General features: G+C 44.4%; 1 protein-coding gene and 1 long non-coding RNA gene across 3 annotated transcripts in view; both read right to left on the bottom strand.

Moving 5' to 3' along the window:
- The window catches only part of macrod1 (mono-ADP ribosylhydrolase 1), a 104,951-nt gene that overhangs the window by 10,335 nt on the left and 72,051 nt on the right, over positions 1 to 22,565 (bottom strand). For both annotated transcript variants that reach the window (XM_029724143.1, XM_029724133.1), the window contains exon 5: positions 10,755 to 10,871. In XM_029724143.1, coding sequence (XP_029580003.1) covers positions 10,755 to 10,871 — 117 coding nt within the window. The remainder of the gene's footprint in view (positions 1 to 10,754; positions 10,872 to 22,565) is intronic.
- LOC115168671 (uncharacterized) lies at positions 1,309 to 6,504 on the bottom strand. The gene is made up of 2 exons (XR_003870721.1): positions 4,910 to 6,504; positions 1,309 to 4,851 (listed from the first exon to the last, which is right to left on the bottom strand). It is a non-coding gene; the product is annotated as an uncharacterized LOC115168671 (long non-coding RNA).

Here is a 22,565-nt window from a genome sequence, read left to right as displayed (position 1 = left end):
TGAGAGTCACTGCCATTGCCTTTTATTAAAAACTTCCGTCCCTCCTCCACCTCTCTTTCTCTATCCTCTCATTCCCTTCCTTTCTCTTCACTCCCATCTGTCTCTTTCCTTTTTAACTCCCATTCCAGGCGACCCTCTGGGTGTCAAGCCTCAGTTCGTGCTCAGTGAAGCAGAAAGGGCACTAAATCCAGGCCCAGGCTTTGGCACAAAGAAAGGCCCCAGTTCTATTCCTTAAAGCCCTGAGGGCCCCTCGGTTCCCTCTTGAGGAGAGGAGTTATTGTAAACAACCATCCAACTGGAGACAGAGAGACAGGGGGATGGAGAGAAACAGAGAGAAAGATAGAGAAACAGGGGGATGGAGAGAGACAGAGAAACAGGGGGACGGAGAGAGACAGAGAAACAGGGGGACGGAGAGAGACAGAGAAACAGGGGGACGGAGAGAGACAGAGAAACAGGGGGACGGAGAGAGACAGAGAAACAGGGGGACGGAGAGAGACAGAGAAACAGCGGGAACGGAGAGAGACAGAAAGAGAGACAGAGAGAAACAGGGGGATGGAGAGAGACAGAAACAGGGGGATGGAGAGAGACAGAGAGAAACAGAGGGGCCGAGAGATACAGAGAGAGAAACAGGGGGACCGGGAGATACAGAGAGAGAAACAGTGGGACAGAGAGACAGAGAGAGAAACAGAGAGAGAGAGACAGAGAGAGAAACAGTGGGACAGAGAGAGAGACAGAGAGAGAAACAGAGAGAGAGAGAGACAGAGAGAGAAGCAGGGGGACGGAGAGAGACAGAGAGAGACAGGGGGACCGAGAGACACAGAGAGAGAAGCAGGGGGACAGAGAGAGACAGAGAGAGACAAGGGGACCGAGAGACACAGAGAGAGAAGCAGGGGGACCGAGAGACACAGAGAGAGAAGCAGGGGGACCGAGAGACACAGAGAGAGAAGCAGGGGGACCGAGAGACACAGAGAGAGAAGCAGGGGGACCGAGAGACACAGAGAGAGAAGCAGGGGGACCGAGAGACACAGAGAGAGAAGCAGGGGGACCGAGAGACACAGAGAGAGACAGGGGGACCGAGAGACACAGAGAGAGAAGCAGGGGGACAGAGAGAGAGAGAGAGAGACAGAGAGCGAGACAGAGAGAGAGACAGAAAGAGACAGACCGACAGAGAGAGAGACAGAAAGAGACAGACCGACAGAGAGAGAGAGAAACAGGGGGACGGAGAGGAACAAAATCACAATGATAAAAGGATCTGACATCATTTTCCTAAACAAAGCTTCAAATACATTCTTCAACTCCCCTCTTTCCTTTCTCAGAACCACACCAGACCGCTTTTTGAACATTGAGTGAATTAAGTGAATGTACTAACACCACCACCCAGTATGGAGCCTGCAGTACAAAGCAACACCTAGAGCAACAGATCTGCTGTTAGCTAGATGAACCGTTATCACGAAGAAGAAAGAAGAATTAATGATCTATCTTACTTCATGATGCATCTTTAGTCCTACGCCCTGGCTCCTTAGTCAATACACAACTATCAATATCATGACGCATCTTTAGTCCTACGCCCTGGCTCCTTAGTCAATACACAACTAACTATCAATATCATGATGCATCTTTAGTCCTACGCCCTGGCTCCTTAGTCAATACACAACTATCAATATCATGATGCATCTTTAGTCCTACGACCTGGCTCCTTAGTCAATACACAACTATCAATATCATGATGGATCTTTAGTCCTACGCCCTGGCTCCTTAGTCAATACACAACTATCAATATCATGATGCATCTTTAGTCCTACGACCTGGCTCCTTAGTCAATACACAACTATCAATATCATGATGCATCTTTAGTCCTACGCCCTGGCTCCTTAGTCAATACACAACTAACTATCAATATCATGATGCATGTTTAGTCCTACGCCCTGGCTCCTTAGTCAATACACAACTAACTATCAATATCATGATGCATCTTTAGTCCTACGCCCTTGGCTCCTTAGTCAATACACAACTAACTATCAATATCATGATGCATGTTTAGTCCTACGCCCTGGCTCCTTAGTCAATACACAACTAACTATCAATATCATGATGCATGTTTAGTCCTACGCCCTGGCTCCTTAGTCAATACACAACTATCAATATCATGATGCATCTTTAGTCCTACGCCCTGGCTCCTTAGTCAATACACAACTAACTATCAATATCATGATGCATCTTTAGTCCTACGCCCTGGCTCCTTAGTCAATACACAACTATCAATATCATGATGCATCTTTAGTCCTACGCCCTGGCTCCCTAGTCAATACACAACTATCAATATCATGATGCATCTTTAGTCCTACGCCCTGGCTCCTTAGTCAATACACAACTAACTATCAATATCATGATGCATGTTTAGTCCTACGCCCTGGCTCCTTAGTCAATACACAACTAACTATCAATATCATGATGCATCTTTAGTCCTACGCCCTGGCTCCTTAGTCAATACACAACTAACTATCAATATCATGATGCATCTTTAGTCCTACGCCCTGGCTCCTTAGTCAATACACAACTAACTATCAATATCATGATGCATGTTTAGTCCTACGCCCTGGCTCCTTAGTCAATACACAACTAACTATCAATATCATGATGCATGTTTAGTCCTACGCCCTGGCTCCTTAGTCAATACACAACTAACTATCAATATCATAATGCATCTTTAGTCCTACGCCCTGGCTCCTTAGTCAATACACAACTAACTATCAATATCATGATGCATCTTTAGTCCTACGCCCTGGCTCCTTAGTCAATACACAACTAACTATCAATATCATGATGCATGTTTAGTCCTACGCCCTGGCTCCTTAGTCAATACACAACTAACTATCAATATCATGATGCATGTTTAGTCCTACGCCCTGGCTCCTTAGTCAATACACAACTAACTATCAATATCATGATGCATGTTTAGTCCTACGCCCTGGCTCCTTAGTCAATACACAACTATCTATCAATATCATAATGCATCTTTAGTCCTACGCCCTGGCTCCTTAGTCAATACACAACTAACTATCAATATCATGATGCATCTTTAGTCCTACGCCCTGGCTCCTTAGTCAATACACAACTAACTATCAATATCATGATGCATGTTTAGTCCTACGCCCTGGCTCCTTAGTCAATACACAACTAACTATCAATATCATGATGCATGTTTAGTCCTACGCCCTGGCTCCTTAGTCAATACACAACTAACTATCAATATCATGATGCATGTTTAGTCCTACGCCCTGGCTCCTTAGTCAATACACAACTATCAATATCATGATGCATCTTTAGTCCTACGCCCTGGCTCCTTAGTCAATACACAACTATCAATATCATGATGCATCTTTAGTCCTAGGCCCTGGCTCCTTAGTCAATACACAACTATCAATATCATGATGCATCTTTAGTCCTACGCCCTGGCTCCCTAGTCAATACACAACTAACTATCAATATCATGATGCATGTTTAGTCCTACGCCCTGGCTCCTTAGTCAATACACAACTATCAATATCATGATGCATCTTTAGTCCTACGCCCTGGCTCCCTAGTCAATATACAACTAACTATCAATATCATGATGCATCTTTAGTCCTACGCCCTGGCTCCTTAGTCAATACACAACTAACTATCAATATCATGATGCATCTTTAGTCCTACGCCCTGGCTCCTTAGTCAATACACAACTATCAATATCATGATGCATCTTTAGTCCTACGCCCTGGCTCCTTAGTCAATACACAACTATCAATATCATGATGCATCTTTAGTCCTACGCCCTGGCTCCTTAGTCAATACACAACTATCAATATCATGATGCATCTTTAGTCCTACGCCCTGGCTCCTTAGTCAATACACAACTAACTATCAATATCATGACACATCTTTAGTCCTACGCCCTGGCTCCTTAGTCAATACACAACTAACTATCAATATCATGACACATCTTTAGTCCTACACCCTGGCTCCTTAGTCAATACACAACTAACTATCAATATCATGACACATCTTTAGTCCTACGCCCTGGCTCCTTAGTCAATATACAACTAACTATCAATATCATGACACATCTTTAGTCCTACGCCCTGGCTCCCTAGTCAATACACAACTAACTATCAATATCATGATGCATCTTTAGTCCTACGCCCTGGCTCCTTAGTCAATACACAACTAACTATCAATATCATGACACCTCTTTAGTCCTACGCCCTGGCTCCTTAGTCAATACACAACTAACTATCAATATCATGACACATCTTTAGTCCTACGCCCTGGCTCCTTAGTCAATACACAACTATCAATATCATGATGCATCTTTAGTCCTACGACCTGGCTCCTTAGTCAATACACAACTATCAATATCATGACACATCTTTAGTCCTACGCCCTGGCTCCTTAGTCAATACACAACTAACTATCAATATCATAATGCATCTTTAGTCCTACGCCCTGGCTCCTTAGTCAATACACAACTATCAATATCATGATGCATCTTTAGTCCTACGCCCTGGCTCCTTAGTCAATACACAACTAACTATCAATATCATGATGCATCTTTAGTCCTACGCCCTGGCTCCTTAGTCAATACACAACTAACTATCAATATCATGATGCATCTTTAGTCCTACGCCCTTGGCTCCTTAGTCAATACACAACTAACTATCAATATCATGATGCATCTTTAGTCCTACGCCCTGGCTCCTTAGTCAATACACAACTAACTATCAATATCATGATGCATCTTTAGTCCTACGCCCTGGCTCCTTAGTCAATACACAACTAACTATCAATATCATGATGCATCTTTAGTCCTACGCCCTGACTCCTTAGTCAATACACAACTATCAATATCATGATGCATCTTTAGTCCTACGACCTGGCTCCTTAGTCAATACACAACTATCAATATCATGATGCATCTTTAGTCCTACGACCTGGCTCCTTAGTCAATACACAACTATCAATATCATGACACATCTTTAGTCCTACGCCCTGGCTCCTTAGTCAATACACAACTATCAATATCATGATGCATCTTTAGTCCTACGCCCTGGCTCCTTAGTCAATACACAACTAACTATCAATATCATGATGCATCTTTAGTCCTACGCCCTGGCTCCCTAGTCAATACACAACTAACTATCAATATCATGATGCATCTTTAGTCCTACGCCCTTGGCTCCTTAGTCAATACACAACTAACTATCAATATCATGATGCATCTTTAGTCCTACGCCCTGGCTCCCTAGTCAATACACAACTAACTATCAATATCATGATGCATGTTTAGTCCTACGCCCTTGGCTCCTTAGTCAATACACAACTAACTATCAATATCATGATGCATCTTTAGTCCTACGCCCTGGCTCCTTAGTCAATACACAACTAACTATCAATATCATGATGCATCTTTAGTCCTACGCCCTGGCTCCTTAGTCAATACACAACTAACTATCAATATCATGACACATCTTTAGTCCTACGCCCTTGGCTCCTTAGTCAATACACAACTAACTATCAATATCATGATGCATCTTTAGTCCTACGCCCTGGCTCCTTAGTCAATACACAACTAACTATCAATATCATGATGCATCTTTAGTCCTACGCCCTGGCTCCCTAGTCAATACACAACTAACTATCAATATCATGATGCATCTTTAGTCCTACACCCTGGCTCCTTAGTCAATACACAACTATCAATATCATGATGCATCTTTAGTCCTACGCCCTGGCTCCTTAGTCAATACACAACTAACTATCAATATCATGATGCATGTTTAGTCCTACGCCCTGGCTCCTTAGTCAATACACAACTATCTATCAATATCATAATGCATCTTTAGTCCTACGCCCTGGCTCCTTAGTCAATACACAACTAACTATCAATATCATGATGCATCTTTAGTCCTACGCCCTGGCTCCTTAGTCAATACACAACTAACTATCAATATCATGATGCATCTTTAGTCCTACGCCCTGGCTCCCTAGTCAATACACAACTAACTATCAATATCATGATGCATCTTTAGTCCTACGCCCTGGCTCCTTAGTCAATACACAACTATCAATATCATGATGCATCTTTAGTCCTACGCCCTGGCTCCTTAGTCAATACACAACTAACTATCAATATCATGATGCATGTTTAGTCCTACGCCCTGGCTCCTTAGTCAATACACAACTATCTATCAATATCAATAACACAGGGAGATATAAAGAAGAAGAGAGGAGACCGAAGGAAGACTAAGGGGAACTGGGCGAATGAAAGCAGGTAAAGGAGATGTGTAGATTAAAAAGAGAGGGGGAGAGTTCTTGAAGAAGAGGGCGAGGGTGTTTGTTAGGTTTGTGGTGAAGATTTTAATTAGTAATAATTGGCCACTGAGGGAGGGATGGAGGGATAAGGTGAGAGGATAACTGGCAGTGGTGACGAAACAATCCCCGTCTCTCTCTCCCATCCGTCTCTCTCTCTCCCTCCCGTCTCTCTCTCTCCCATCCGTCTCTCTCTCTCCCTCCCGTCTCTCTCTCTCCCTCCCGTCTCTCTCTCTCCCTCCCGTCTCTCTCTCTCCCATCCGTCTCTCCCATCCGTCTCTCTCTCTCCCTCCCGTCTGTCTCTCTTCCTCCCGTCTGTCTCTCTCCCTCCCTCCCGTCTGTCTCTCTCCCTCCCGTCTGTCTCTCTCCCATCAGTCTCTCTCTCTCCCATCCGTCTCTCGCTCTCCCATCCGTCTCTCTCTCTCCCATCCGTCTCTCTCTCTCCCATCCGTCTCTCTCTCTCCCATCCGTCTCTCTCTCTCCCATCCGTCTCTCCCATCCGTCTCTCTCTCTCCCATCCGTCTGTCTCCCTCCTTCCGTCTGTCTGGTTCCCTCCTTCCGTCTCCCTCCTTCCGTCTGTCTGTCTGTCTCCCTCCTTCCGTCTGTCTGTCTCCCTCCGTCCTTCCGTCTGTCTCCCTCCCTCTGTCTCTCTCCCTCCTCTCCTTCTAGCACCTTCTCTCCTTCTAGCACCTTCTCTCCTTTACTCTCTCTCCCTGGTGTGTTGCTGACTCTCTGTGGTTTTGACCTGGTAACACTGCAGTATCGGTACACAGGTGGACTCTGGGGCTGTGGTTGTCTGGTCTACCTGCCAAAGGTTCCCTACTCTAACAACAACAACAAACACACACACACACACTCCGCCTGACGCTCTTACGTCATTCTGCCAGATTCTCTTTCTCTCCCCATGTTTGTTAATTCTTCTCCTTTTCTCCACCAGTCTTCCAGGGCTGCTACACTGGAGTCTGGACAGTTAATGTTGGTTAACAGTCTGAGCCAGTTTAACTGTTAGTTAATGGATGGCTGTGTTTAGTATCTCTCTGTTGGTTGAACATGCTGTGCTCTGCAGGCTGTGTGCACTACACAGTGAGACACCCCAGCAGGCCTGTACCACAGGGACACTGACTGTGTCCCAAATGGCACTCTGTCCACTATATAGTGCACTACTTTGACCAGAGTCTTATAGGCTATGGTAAAAAGTAGTGCACTGCATAGGGAATAGGGTGCCATTTGGGAAGCAATATAAGTGTGTTTCAACAGGCCTGTGATCATTGTCTGAACTGTCTGATGTCGCACAATGACAGATCGTCTCTGTGGGCGAGAATGAAGTAGAACTGAGCTGTTGACAGGCTGAGACATTGTCCTAGTCACCACCAAACACATAAACTCACACCATCACACACACAGAATGATATAGTGAGAAAACCAGGCACGATGATAACAGCTCATCTCATTCTAATTCCCTACAGTCATCAACCTTCCCACCCACCATTTTCACTCCCCCCTTCCACCCACCCTCCATTTTCACTCCCCCCTTCCTCCCACCCTCCATTTTCACTCCCCCCTTCCACCCACCCTCCATTTTCACTCCCCCCTTCCTCCCACCCTCCATTTTCACTCCCCCCTTCCACCCACCCTCCATTTTCACTCCCCCCTTCCTCCCACCCTCCATTTTCACTCCCCCCTTCCACCCACCCTCCATTTTCACTCACCCCTTCCTCCCACCCTCCCTTTTCACTCACCCCTTCCTCCCACCCTCCCTTTCACTCACCCCTTCCTCCCACCCTCCCTTTCACTCACCCCTTCCTCCCACCCTCCCTTTTCACTCCCCCTTCCTCCCACCCTCCATTTTCACTCACCCCTTCCTCCCACCCTCCCTTTTCACCCACCCTCCCTTTCACTCACCCCTTCCACCCACCCTCCCTTTCACTCACCCCTTCCTCCCACCCTCCCTTTTCACTCCCCCTTCCTCCCACCCTCCATTTTCACTCCCCCCTTCCTCCCACCCTCCCTTTTCACTCCCCCTTCCTCCCACCCTCCATTTTCACTCACCCCTTCCTCCCACCCTCCATTTTCACTCACCCCTTCCTCCCACCCTCCCTTTCACTCACCCCTTCCTCCCACCCTCCCTTTTCACTCACCCCTTCCACCCACCCTCCCTTTTCACTCACCCCTTCCTCCCACCCTCCTCTCATCTATTCCCTCTCTTTCTCCCCTCTCTGTCTATTGGTCTTCTCCTGTACTCTTTCTCCCACTGTGAAGTTTAACTCAACAACGACAAAAAGCAAAAAGCTGGTATCCACCATGCTTTTAACACTCACATGCACACACACATCCAACCAAGGACAACCACAAGCAGAGAGACAAACACACACACATCCAACCAAGGACAACCACAAGCAGAGAGACAAACACACACACATCCAACCAAGGACAATCACAAGCAGAGAGACAAAGACACAGAAACACACACACATCCAAACAAGGACAACCACAAGCAGAGAGACAAAGACACACACAAACAAACAAACAAACAAACAAACACACACACACACACACACACACACACACACAAACACAAGGACAACCACAAGCAGAGAGACAAACACACACAAACACAAATAATGGAGGACATCACAGCTAAGTGAATACATTAAAGAGTGTATGAATCTCTAAACACAGTCAGACCAACCACATAATTACTGCATCCACACCAGGACACGGGAGTAAGGTTGGAGAGAGGGGGAGGGAGGGAGGGAGGGAGGGAGGAGAGAGAGGGAGGGAGGAGAATGGAGGAGAGAAAGGGAGAACAAAGGAAGGAGGTAGTGAATGACGAAAGAGGGAGAGAAGGAGAGATGGAGGGTAGGGATGTATAATACCATATGCAGTGAAAATGTTATAATTCACTCTGTGTGATATAACCTGTATCAATTATCTATATAGCCTCCGTATAGCCTCCAATATTTTATAAGACCACCCTGTGTGATAGAGATGTATAGCTGGGATATCATCGCTGTGTGATAGAGATGTATATCTGGGATATCATCGCTGTGTGATAGAGATGTATATCTGGGATATCATCGCTGTGTGATAGAGATGTATATCTGGGATATCATCGCTGTGTGATAGAGATGTATAGCTGGGATATCATCGCTGTGTGATAGAGATGTATATCTGGGATATCATCGCTGTGTGATAGAGATGTATATCTGGGATATCATCGCTGTGTGATAGAGATGTATATCTGGGATATCATCGCTGTGTGATAGAGATGTATATCTGGGATATCATCGCTGTGTGATAGAGATGTATAGCTGGGATATCATCGCTGTGTGATAGAGATGTATATCTGGGATATCATCGCTGTGTGATAGAGATGTATATCTGGGATATCATCGCTGTGTGATAGAGATGTATAGCTGGGATATCATCGCTGTGTGATAGAGATGTATATCTGGGATATCATCGCTGTGTGATAGAGATGTATATCTGGGATATCATCGCTGTGTGATAGAGATGTATAGCTGGGATATCATCACTGTGTGATAGAGATGTATAGCTGGGATATCATCGCTGTGTGATAGAGATGTATAGCTGGGATATCATCGCTGTGTGATAGAGATGTATATCTGGGATATCATCGCTGTGTGATAGAGATGTACAGTAAAGCTGGGATATCATCGCTGTGTGATAGAGATGTATAGCTGGGATATCATCGCTGTGTGATAGAGATGTATAGCTGGGATATCATCACTGTGTGATAGAGATGTATAGCTGGGATATCATCGCTGTGTGATAGAGATGTATAGCTGGGATATCATCGCTGTGTGATAGAGATGTACAGTATAGCTGGGATATCATCGCTGTGTGATAGAGATGTACAGTATAGCTGGGATATCATCACTGTGTGATAGAGATGTATAGCTGGGATATCATCACTGTGTGATAGAGATGTACAGTATAGCTGGGATATCATCGCTGTGTGATAGAGATGTATAGCTGGGATATCATCACTGTGTGATAGAGATGTATATCTGGGATATCATCACTGTGTGATAGAGATGTATAGCTGGGATATCATCGCTGTGTGATAGAGATGTATAGCTGGGATATCATCACTGTGTGATAGAGATGTATATCTGGGATATCATCACTGTGTGATAGAGATGTATAGCTGGGATATCATCGCTGTGTGATAGAGATGTATAGCTGGGATATCATCACTGTGTGATAGAGATGTATAGCTGGGATATCATCACTGTGTGATAGAGATGTATAGCTGGGATATCATCACTGTGTGATAGAGATGTATAGCTGGGATATCATCGCTGTGTGATAGAGATGTATAGCTGGGATATCATCACTGTGTGATAGAGATGTATAGCTGGGATATCATCTCCTCATGGACTCACACTTGGCAGGCAGGCCATAGCCCCCTGTAATCTTAGCCTCTCCCGTCTCACACCCTCGAAGCTCAGCACACTCGGACCTCAGGAGGGGGCCGGCCGTGCGGTGGATCGCACCATCCACTGGGGAGAGAGGGAAGAGAGGATGAATATTTGTACAGTTTGTATAAACTGTCAACAATTTTTTTTTAAATGAGGTGTGAAGTGAATTGACAATTGCCTGTGCATTGTTAATGTGAGAGGAGGGGTGAGAGATATCATTTACATGCATATAAACACACACACACACACACACCAGCTCCCGCTGTGGAACCCTTCACTATTGATGAGCCATATCAGTTGATGTTATCTAAATCGAGGGAAACTATTATTTGATTTGGGAGACACTTTATCTCCTTCCCATGATCATTGAACTAACAATCATTAGTGCACAGCACCCCTCACTACAGCTCCAACAACTCTGCTCCATACGGGACTGGGAGTGGGGGTGTGTGAGTTCAGTGTGTTGGGTTGGATCCTTCCTGGAACGCCCTGCTCTGCCACTGTGTCATACATTATCACCCTGCACTGCGTCATACATTATCGCCCTGCTCTGCCACTGTGTCATACATTATCACCCTGCACTGCGTCATACATTATCGCCCTGCTCTGCCACTGTGTCATACATGATCACCCTGCACTGCATCATACATTATCGCCCTGCTCTGCCACTGCGTCATACATTATCGCCCTGCTCTGCCACTGTGTCATACATTATCACCCTGCACTGCGTCATACATTATCGCCCTGCTCTGCCACTGTGTTATACATGATCACCCTGCACTGCGTCATACATTATTGCCCTGCTCTGCCACTGTGTCATACATGATCACCCTGCACGGCGTCATACATTATCGCCCTGCTCTGCCACTGTGTCATACATGATTCCCCTGCACTGCGTCATACATTATCGCCCTGCACTGCCATGGTGTCATACATTATCGCCCTGCACTGCCACGGTGTCATACATTATCGCCCTGCCCTGCCACTGTGTCATACATTATCGCCCTGCCCTGCCACTGTGTCATACATTATCACCCTGCACAGGGCCATACATTATCACCATGCACTGACACCGTGTCATACATTATCACCATGCACTGCCCCTGTGTCATACATTATCACCATGCACTGCCCCTGTGTCATACATTATCACCATGCACTGCCCCTGTGTCATACATTATCACCATGCACTGACACCGTGTCATACATTATCACCCTGCCACTGTGTCATACATTATCACCATACACTGACACCGTGTCATACATTATCATCCTGCCACTGTGTCGTACATTATCACCCGGCACTGCCGCTGTGTCATACATTATCACCCTGCACTACCGCTGTGTTATACATTATCGCCCTGCCCTGACACTGTGTCATACATTATCACCATGCACTGACACTGTCATACATTATCACCATACACTGACACTGTGTCATACATTATCACCCTGCACTGCCGCTGTGTCGTACATTATCACCCTGCACTGCCGCTGTGTCGTACATTATCGCCCTACACTGACATTGTGTCATACATTATCACCCTGCCACTATATCATACATTATCACCCTGCACTGCCAGTGTCATACATTATTGCCCTGTGACTAAGGGTGGAAGGCAGGGTACGATGGCTGACTGACTGTCCCCTGGGGGGTAGAGAAGCAGCATTTAGTTACAGTGCTGCTGTGTGAATAGAACTGGAGGTGACGTGCACCAGACAGATAGTCACCCCCACCAACACACACTCTCACTCACTGAAATAGAGAACAAGTGTTATAACAAGACCAAGAGAGGAGAAAGGAGAGAGGGAGGGATGGAGGAGAGATGGAGGGAAAGAGCGATAGATGTATAAATAGTTTGATGGAAGAGACATAAGGATATAGTTAGAGAATAGGAGAGAGAAAAAGGAGAGATGGGAGAGGAAGAAGATCACAGCAAGGTCGTTTTTAATTTCTAGTTCCTTATGTTTGACCTTCTATTTGACAGAGTTATGTGATGTGTGTGTAGTTTGTGTCTGTGTGTGTGTGGTTTGTGTCTGTGGTGTGTGTGTCACAACCTCCAGTCTAAGGATTTGTGGGGGTGTATGAAATATGCGGTCTCTATGATCCTGGCTTATATACCAGACAGCTCCAAATACCTGCCACTGCTCACAAACCTGCATTTATCAGACTACAGAGAATAGACACATGACTGTTTCAACTCGCAGACTTACAAAGACCATGTGACGATACAAAGACGATATGACCATACAAAAACAACACAAAGACAATATCTATCACAGCCATACAAAGACAATATCTATCACAGCCATACAAAGACAATATCTATCACAGCCATACAAAGACAATATCTATCACAGCCATACGAAGACAATATCTATCACAGCCATACGAAGACAATATCTATCACAGCCATACGAAGACAATATCTATCACAGCCATACGAAGACAATATCTATCACAGCCATACAAAGACAATATCTATCACAGCCATACGAAGACAACATCTATCACAGCCATACAAAGACAATATCTATCACAGCCATACGAAGACAACATCTATCACAGCCATACAAAGACAATATCTATCACAGCCATACAAAGACAATATCTATCACAGCCATACAAAGACAATATCTATCACAGCCATACGAAGACAACATCTATCACAGCCATACGAAGACAATATCTATCACAGCCATACGAAGACAATATCTATCACAGCCATACAAAGACAATATCTATCACAGCCATACAAAGACAATATCTATCACAGCCATACAAAGACAATATCTATCACAGCCATACGAAGACAACATCTATCACAGCCATACAAAGACAATATCTATCACAGCCATACAAAGACAATATCTATCACAGCCATACGAAGACAACATCTATCACAGCCATACGAAGACAACATCTATCACAGCCATACGAAGACAACATCTATCACAGCCATACAAAGACAATATCTATCACAGCCATACAAAGACAATATCTATCACAGCCATACAAAGACAATATCTAAGCCACAGCCATACAAAGACAATATCTATCACAGCCATACAAAGACAATATCTATCACAGCCATACGAAGACAATATCTATCACAGCCATACAAAGACAATATCTATCACAGCCATACAAAGACAATATCTATCACAGCCATACGAAGACAATATCTATCACAGCCATACAAAGACAATATCTATCACAGCCATACAAAGACAATATCTATCACAGCCATACAAAGACAATATCTATCACAGCCATACGAAGACAATATCTATCACAGCCATACGAAGACAATATCTATCACAGCCATACGAAGACAATATCTATCACAGCCATACGAAGACAATATCTATCACAGCCATACAAAGACAATATCTATCACAGCCATACAAAGACAATATCTATCACAGCCATACAAAGACAATATCTATCACAGCCATACAAAGACAATATCTATCACAGCCATACGAAGACAATATCTATCACAGCCATACAAAGACAATATCTATCACAGCCATACGAAGACAACATCTATCACAGCCATACAAAGACAATATCTATCACAGCCATACAAAGACAATATCTATCACAGCCATACGAAGACAATATCTATCACAGCCATACGAAGACAATATCTATCACAGCCATACAAAGACAATATCTATCACAGCCATACAAAGACAATATCTATCACAGCCATACAAAGACAATATCTATCACAGCCATACGAAGACAACATCTCTCAGCAGCTCTAGAATGACTGACTGAAGTCATTCAAAGTGACAAGTGGGAATACTAAGAAGTTCACTTAAGAGACAATGGATTCTATAAATGTACAATTCAATCCCTACCTCGTGAGAACACTGAAGGAAACTTGTGAGTCTACATATTCATATCCTTCTCTATCCTTTTTTGTTCTTCTTGAGGAGAGGAAAAGAGGAAAGAGACATGAGAAATGAAAGAAGAGGAGAATGGTAGAGAGCATGACAGGAGAGATTTGAGGACAGAGATAAAGAAAAGTCAAAGAGAGGGGCAGTCATTAAAGAGAGAGAGAAAGGAGAATAAAGAGAAGAAAAGATTGAAGAGAAAAGAGAGGAATGCGAGAAACAAGAGGAGGGTTGGAGCAGAATAGAGTTAAGGAGAAGAAACAACAGGTGATGAGAGGAAACGAGAGAAAAGAGGGGTGCAGGCAGAGCAGAAGAGAGGAGGGGTGCAGGCAGAGCAGAAGAGAGTAGGGGTGCAGGCAGAGCAGAAGAGAGGAGGGGTGCAGGCAGAGCAGAAGAGAGTAGGGGTGCAGGCAGAGCAGAAGAGAGGAGGGGTGCAGGCAGAGCAGAAGAGAGGAGGGGTGCAGGCAGAGCAGAAGAGAGGAGGGGTGCAGGCAGAGCAGAAGAGAGGAGGGGTGCAGGCAGAGCAGAAGAGAGGAGGGGTGCAGGCAGAGCAGAAGAGAGGAGGGGTGCAGGCAGAGCAGAAGAGAGGAGGGGTGCAGGCAGAGCAGAAGAGAGGAGGGGTGCAGGCAGAGAAGAAGAGAGGAGGGGTGCAGGCAGAGCAGAAGAGAGGGGTGCAGGCAGAGCAGAAGAGAGGAGGGGTGCAGGCGGAGCAGAAGAGAGGAGGGGTGCAGGCAGAGCAGAAGAGAGGAGGGGTGCAGGCAGAGCAGAAGAGAGGAGGGGTGCAGGCAGAGCAGAAGAGAGGAGGGGTGCAGGCGGAGCAGAAGAGAGGAGGAGATTTAGATTTTAGATTTAGATTTTAGTCATTTAGCAGACGCTCTTATCCAGAGCGACTTACAGTAGTGAATGCATACATTTCATACAATTTCATACATTTTTTTTTTTCTGTGCTGGCCCCCCGTGGGAATCGAACCCACAACCCTGGCATTACAAACACCATGCTCTACCAACTGAGCTACAGGGAAGGCTGCAGGAGGGGTGCAGGCGGAGCAGAAGAGAGGAGGAGGGGTGCAGGCGGAGCAGAAGAGAAGAGGGGTGCAGGCGGAGCAGAAGAGAGGAGGAGTGAGTGTTGGCTTCAGGGACCTGCCAGGACAGTGTTTCAGCCTTACTGTCATCTCCCTACAACCTCCCTTATCATTAAACACTGTCAGCTAGATGAGAAGGAGGTGATAATTGGCTCTATGCTTACCTGGCTGGGAGGCTGCTTTTCTCAGCAAAACACACGCAGAGACACACACACATGCGTGCATGCACACAAACACATAGATACACACATAAATCACTACACTCACAGACACACACGTAAAAACACACTCTTACTTGCTGTACATATGGAATACTAAGTCGCAGCAGATAACCTTGCCAGCTGACCGGTGATAGGTCCAAAGCCTGTCTGTTAAACTAATGGGGCGGAACTATTGCCTTTCCCAGAGTCCCCCAGCGAGAGGGCCAATCATTTATTTCAGCCTGGTTGCCATGGCAATATTTAGGATGGTCTGGTGGTGGACACCGTACAGTCCGGCCAACACAAAGCTCAAAGACAACAACATCAGCAGTATAGTGTGTGTGTGTGTGTGTGTGTGTGTGTGTGTGTGTTGGGGGACAACCTGGGTTCAGAAACACGTGTATTTCATTTTTTGATATTTAAATACTTGTTTTCTGTGAATTTCAGTATTTGATATTTAAATACTTGTTATCTGTGTATTTGAGTATTTCTAACAATGTGGCCCCAATCAACTTCTTCTATTGAAAGTATTTTCAAATACTATTTTCAAATATCTGGGTTAAATGCATTTGAGTCAGTGTATTTGAGTATTTTCAAATAAATTCAAATATTCACCTACTTAGCAATATAGATATTTGACATAGTATTTGAACCCAGATCCTGTTGGGGGAAGTGATTCATTTATCTTAAGCTGACTATATATGGATACTGTATATAGCAGTGGTCACCAACCTTTTCTGAGTCAAGATCACTTTCCTAGTCAAAATGCATTTGTTTTAAAACATTACTTAAAACATAAGCCTATGCAACATTAACCAATTAAAAACAGCTCTGTAGCAATGAGGTTTGTGCATTTGACTATAGGCCCAATACATTATCATTGCATATTGCTATGCTTGAATTGCCCTGCCAATGTTGTTCTTCTCAGACCATTTTCAAATTACATTTATTTTTGTATATATTATATATATAATCACACTGGTAATTGATCATTTGTTGTGTCACTTGCATAATAATTGGCAAATATATATATCTTTTTTTGTTGTTGTACTTTTACCCCTTTTTCGTAATATCCAATTGGTATCAGTCTTGTCCCATTGCTGCAACTCCACGACCGACTCGGGAAAGGCGAAGGTCGAGAACCATGCGTCCTCCGAAACACCACCCTGCCAAGCTGCACTGCTTCTTGACACACTGCTCGTTTAACCCAGAAGCCAGACACACCAATGTGTTCGGAGAAAACACCGTCCAGCTGGTGACCGAAGTCAGCTTGCAGGCGCCCGGGCCACCACAAGGAGTCGCTAGAATGCGATGGGAGAAGGAAATCCCGGCCGGCCAAACCCTCCCGTAACCCGGAGCAGCGTCCCTCCTCTCTACCTCCCTCCCTCCGCTGAGAAAAGGGGACACTCAACTTGCACTGCATTATTTCTGCCTCATGCACCAATTCATGTTGTTACTCCTATGACCAGAGAAAGTGAAATATTCCTTGATATTAAAAAAGCCACAAGCCGCTAATAATACCAACGCTAGCTTATCGAAACACTTTGCTGTACTCCTTCAATTCAGCTGCAGTGCTGGTTGTAGCGTCGGGTGGAAGTAGGGAGAACCCACATTTCATGGCTTAAAGTGTTGACAGTGCTGAATAACAACTGAAACATGAAGTCAGTCAGAAAAACAGCAGCTCTTTGCTGTATTCGTTGACAGTCTCTCTCGTCATGGTTTTAAACGTTTTGAAATATCACAGTATCAACTTTGCAGTGCGTTCGAGGTTTCTTTTTACAGTCTATGACTCGTGGAAACTGTGCAGACACAGTGATCTGAGCTATCTGATTGGCCAGCGATAGGCACTCTTGACTAGGCCTGCCGGGTAGGCGGAGTTCTACCTTCAGACACATGAAATGGTTCAAAATGGGAACACTTCCTTCCTGGTGCTATGGATGCTGGATCAAGGGCACCAACAGCACGAATAAATAAAAAAAATAGGAAGGCTCTATCGTTGTTTTTTTTTACAGAAATGTTTGATGATCGACTAGGAATGCCTTGGATATGGACGGGTTGGTGACCACTGGTATATAGAGTACTGACTGGCATTGACAAGAACAACACTTATTTTTAACTCAACTTGTTTTCTTAAGAGACTTTAGCAGATCTGTGAATTGACTAAGTGAAGGCTGCATTATTATGTATGTGTAGGTGTTTTGACATGGAGCTCATTCTATTCTGTTCCCCAGCAGCCCACAGAGCACACACACATCACAGTACATCTCATCTCTGCTACCCACTCTGCCCGCCTGCCTCCTGTTAGCCACACTGACAGGCAGTTGAACAGTTGAAACACACTGGCCTATTGTCAATGTGATGTATGCAGGACAAAGCGTTTCCCTTCTCTCTTCAAATCCTAATCTATCAACTTCATCACCCACTGAGCTCTTGCTCACTGCCTTTATGTCCCTACCTCACTGTCTTTCAAACGTTTCCCCTTGTTTATCTCTGTATCCCCCTCTCTTTAAAGGTCTGACCAGTCTGTACCTGCCTAATTAGCATCTACCTTTACTCTGCCATAAAGAACAGAGGAGAGAGAGGGGGGTAGAGAAAGAGGGAGAGGAACGAGGGGAGACAGAAGAAAAAGACAGAAAGTGAGATTGCCAGTGATGGAGAAGATGGGAGAAAAAGCATATCCACTGTTGATCTAGAGTTGATACACGGTGAGAGGAGCGCGTATTGAACCAGATATCTAGAGTTGATACACGGTGAGAGGAGCGCGTATTGAACCAGATATCTAGAGTTGATACACGGTGAGAGGAGCGCGTATTGAACCAGATATCTAGAGTTGATACACGGTGAGAGGAGCGCGTATTGAACCAGATATCTAGAGTTGATACACGGTGAGAGGAGCGCGTATTGAACCAGATATCTAGAGTTGATACACGGTGAGAGGAGCGCGTATTGAACCAGATATCTAGAGTTGATACACGGTGAGAGGAGCGCGTATTGAACCAGATATCTAGAGTTGATACACGGTGAGAGGAGCGCGTATTGAACCAGATATCTAGAGTTGATACACGGTGAGAGGAGCGCGTATTGAACCAGATATCTGGTGGTATAATCCTCCTTAGAGAGAAGCTGAGTACAGAACCAGATATCTGGTGGTATAATCCTCTTTAGAGAGAAGCTGAGTACGGAACCAGATATCTGGTGGTATAATCCTCCTTAGAGAGAAGCTGAGTACGGAACAAGATACACTACATGGTGTCTAATTCCAAAATCATGTTTATTAATATGGAGTTGGTCCCCACTTGCTGCTATAACAGCCTCCACTCTTCTGGGAAGGCTTTCCACTAGATGTTGGAACATTGCTGTGGGGACATTCTTCCATTCAGCCACAAGAGCATTAGTGAGGTCAGGCGCTGATGTTGGGTGATTAGACCTGGCTCACATTCCAATTCATCCCAAAGGTGTTCAATGGGGTTGAGGTCAGGGCTCTGTGTAAGCCAGTCAAGTTCTTCCACACCGATTTCGACAAAGCATTTCTGCATGGACCTTGCGTTGTGCACCAGGGAATTGTCATGCTGAAACAGGAAAAGGCCTTCCACATGCAGTTTGGAACTCGATAGCGAGTGTTGCAACTGAGGACAGACGATTTTTACTCACTTCAGCACAGTGGGATCCCGTTCTGTAAGCTTGTGTGGCCTACCACTTTGTGGCTGAGCCGTTGTTGCTCCTAGACGTTTTCACTTCACAATAACAGCACTTAATGTTGACCGGGGCTGCTCTAGCAGGGCAGAAATGTGGCGAACTGACTTGTTGGAAAGGTGACATTCTATGAGGGTACCACATTGAAAGTCACTGAGCTCTTCAGTATGGACCATTCTACTGCCAGTGTTTGTCTATGGAGAATGCATGGCTGTCGTGTCTGGACAATCATTAAATGTTTACATGGTTATTTTATCAAATCAATTCTCTATGTGCAATTATTATTACGTGATTAAACTAATCATGTAAACTGTAATTAACTTGGAAGTCGGGGCACCATGGGAAAATGTTTTCATATCTCATCGGTAATAGTCTTGTATTAATGTAATATCATTACCTCATCAGTTCTCATTATTGAACATCGCAAACCCTTGGATATCTGCACGAACCCGAACCTAATTCATGAATCAGCGATATACAAATTGTCTTAATTATTTATTTACTAACTAACTAATCACAGAAATACATAACAAACAAACAGTAGATACAGTTGAAGTCAAAAGTTTACATACACTTAGGTTGGAGTCGTTAAAAAAAGTTTCAACCACTCCACAAATTTCTTGTTAACAAACTATAGTTTTGGCAGTCGGTTAGGACATCTACTTTGTGCATGAAAAGTAATTTTTCCAACAATTGTTTACAGACAGATTATTTCACTTATAATTCACTGTAACACAATTCTAGTGGGTCAGAAGTTTAAGTTGACCGTGCCTTTAAACAGCTTGGAAAATTCCAGAAAATGATGTCATGGCTTTAGAAGCTTCTGATAGGCTAATTGACAGAATTTCAGTCAATTGGAGGTGTACCTGTGGATATATTTCAAGGTCTAACTTCAAACTCAGTGCCTCTTTCCTTGACACCATGGGAAAATCAAAAGAAATCAGCCAAGACCTCAGAAAAACAATTGTAGAGCTCCACAAGTCTGGTTCATCCTTGGGAGCAATTTCCAAATGCCTGAAGGTACAAAAAACAAGGTACAAAAGGTACAAACAATAGTACGCAAGTATGAACACCATGGGACCATGCAGCCGTCATACCGCTCAGGAAGGAGACGCATTCTGTCTCCTAGAGATGAACGTACTTTGGTGCGAAAAGTGCAAATCAATCCCAGAACAACAGCAAAGGACCGTGTGAAGATGCTGGAGGAAACAGGTACAAAAGTATCTATATCCACAGTAAAACGAGTCCTATATCGACATAACCTGAAAGGCCACTCAGCAAGGAAGAAGCCACTGCTCCAAAACCGCCATAAAAAAGCCAGACTACAGTTTGCAACTGCACATGGGGACAAAGATCATACTTTTTGGAGAAATGTCCTCTGGTCTGCTGAAACAAAAATAGAACTGTTGCCATGATGACCATCGTTATGTTTGGAGGAAAAAGGGGGATGCTTGCAAGCCGAAGAACACCATCCCAACCGTGAAGCACGGGGTGGCAGCATCATGTTGTGGGGGTGCTTTGCTGCAGGAGAGACTGGTGCACTAATGCATCTTAAAGTTGGTTGCCGAGCGCCATGTAAAATCCACAGAAGAAAAAGGCTGAACAAGGAGAGATTACTAGAAACTAACTAGGTTTCCCCTTTCATCTGTGGATTAATTGTCGGAGTTGAGAACAGACAATTGTGTGTCACTCAAAATTGGTCAAAATTCTACAAAGATTTTAAAAAATTATAAAAAATAAAAAAAGGACCTTGTACATTTCAGGTAAAATAACAACCCAATGTTTATATCCCAGGACAAATTAGCTAGCAACAGCAAGCTAGCTAGCTAAAATGGCCATAATTGTTTCATGTGTTTCGACCTGTCCCCAAGTTAATGTAGTTGGTTCAGAGTTAGTTTTGATATTTCAACCTGCGTGTCCTAATCGTGTCTGGAGAAAATCAACAAGCGCGGACGCACGCGCGTGCCCAGTCTAGTTAGTATGACAGCAACCAGTGTGGCTGAAATAGCAGAATCCACTAATTTGAAGGGGTGTCCACATACTTTTAGTATATCTACCATGTAGTATATCTGGTGGTAGAATCCTCCTTAGAGATTGTCAGTTCTACATAGATCTTGGCTTTGCTTCTGAATATGACATCTTCATTTATTTATTTGTTTATTCAGCAGCCAGGGACCATGCATAACATACTCTAAGTATTGCACAAAATAAGTTACACTGGCTAAATATAGCTAATTCCCATTTGTGGTCCACCACTACTATTTCCCTCCAAACAGGCAGGAAGTAGTGCCCTGCGTAGCAACCTGAGACACTGCCATGGAGACGCAGTGACAGGAAGAGACTGCCTGGGATAGACCAAACAAAGCTAGGCCTTCTGGGTGAATAACACACACGCAAACACAGTTTGGCACGCACTCACACACACGGTCACACTCACATGGTCACACCCTCAGCTGTGGGGGGGGGGGGGGGGGGTCTGAGTGACTGGCCACTAGTAGTACAGATTTATCACTGGTATCGATTACCTCCACAGTCTCTCAACACCACACACACGCCGCAAAGCACTGACTTAACAACAGACTGAGAAATTACTGTTTATATACACAGCACCCCATAGTAATAAATGATAAACAGTGCATTCAGAAAGGATTCAGGACGCTTCACTTTTAACACATTTTGTTACGTTAAAGCCTTAATCTAAAATTGATTCAATAAAAAATGTACCTCAATCTACACACAATACCTTAAAATGACAAAGCAAAAACAGTTTTTTTTAATGTTTGCAAATGTATAAATAACCAAAATATTCAGACCCTTCGCTATCGGACTCGTAATTGAGCTCCGGTACATCCTGTTTCCAAATATCATCCTTGAGATGTTTCTACAACTTGGTT

This window comes from Salmo trutta, chromosome 3, assembly GCF_901001165.1.
Source record: "Salmo trutta chromosome 3, fSalTru1.1, whole genome shotgun sequence".
Lineage (NCBI taxonomy): Eukaryota > Metazoa > Chordata > Actinopteri > Salmoniformes > Salmonidae > Salmo > Salmo trutta.
The sequence above is the reverse complement of the archived record's forward strand: the minus strand, read 5'-3'. Positions and strand labels throughout refer to the sequence as shown.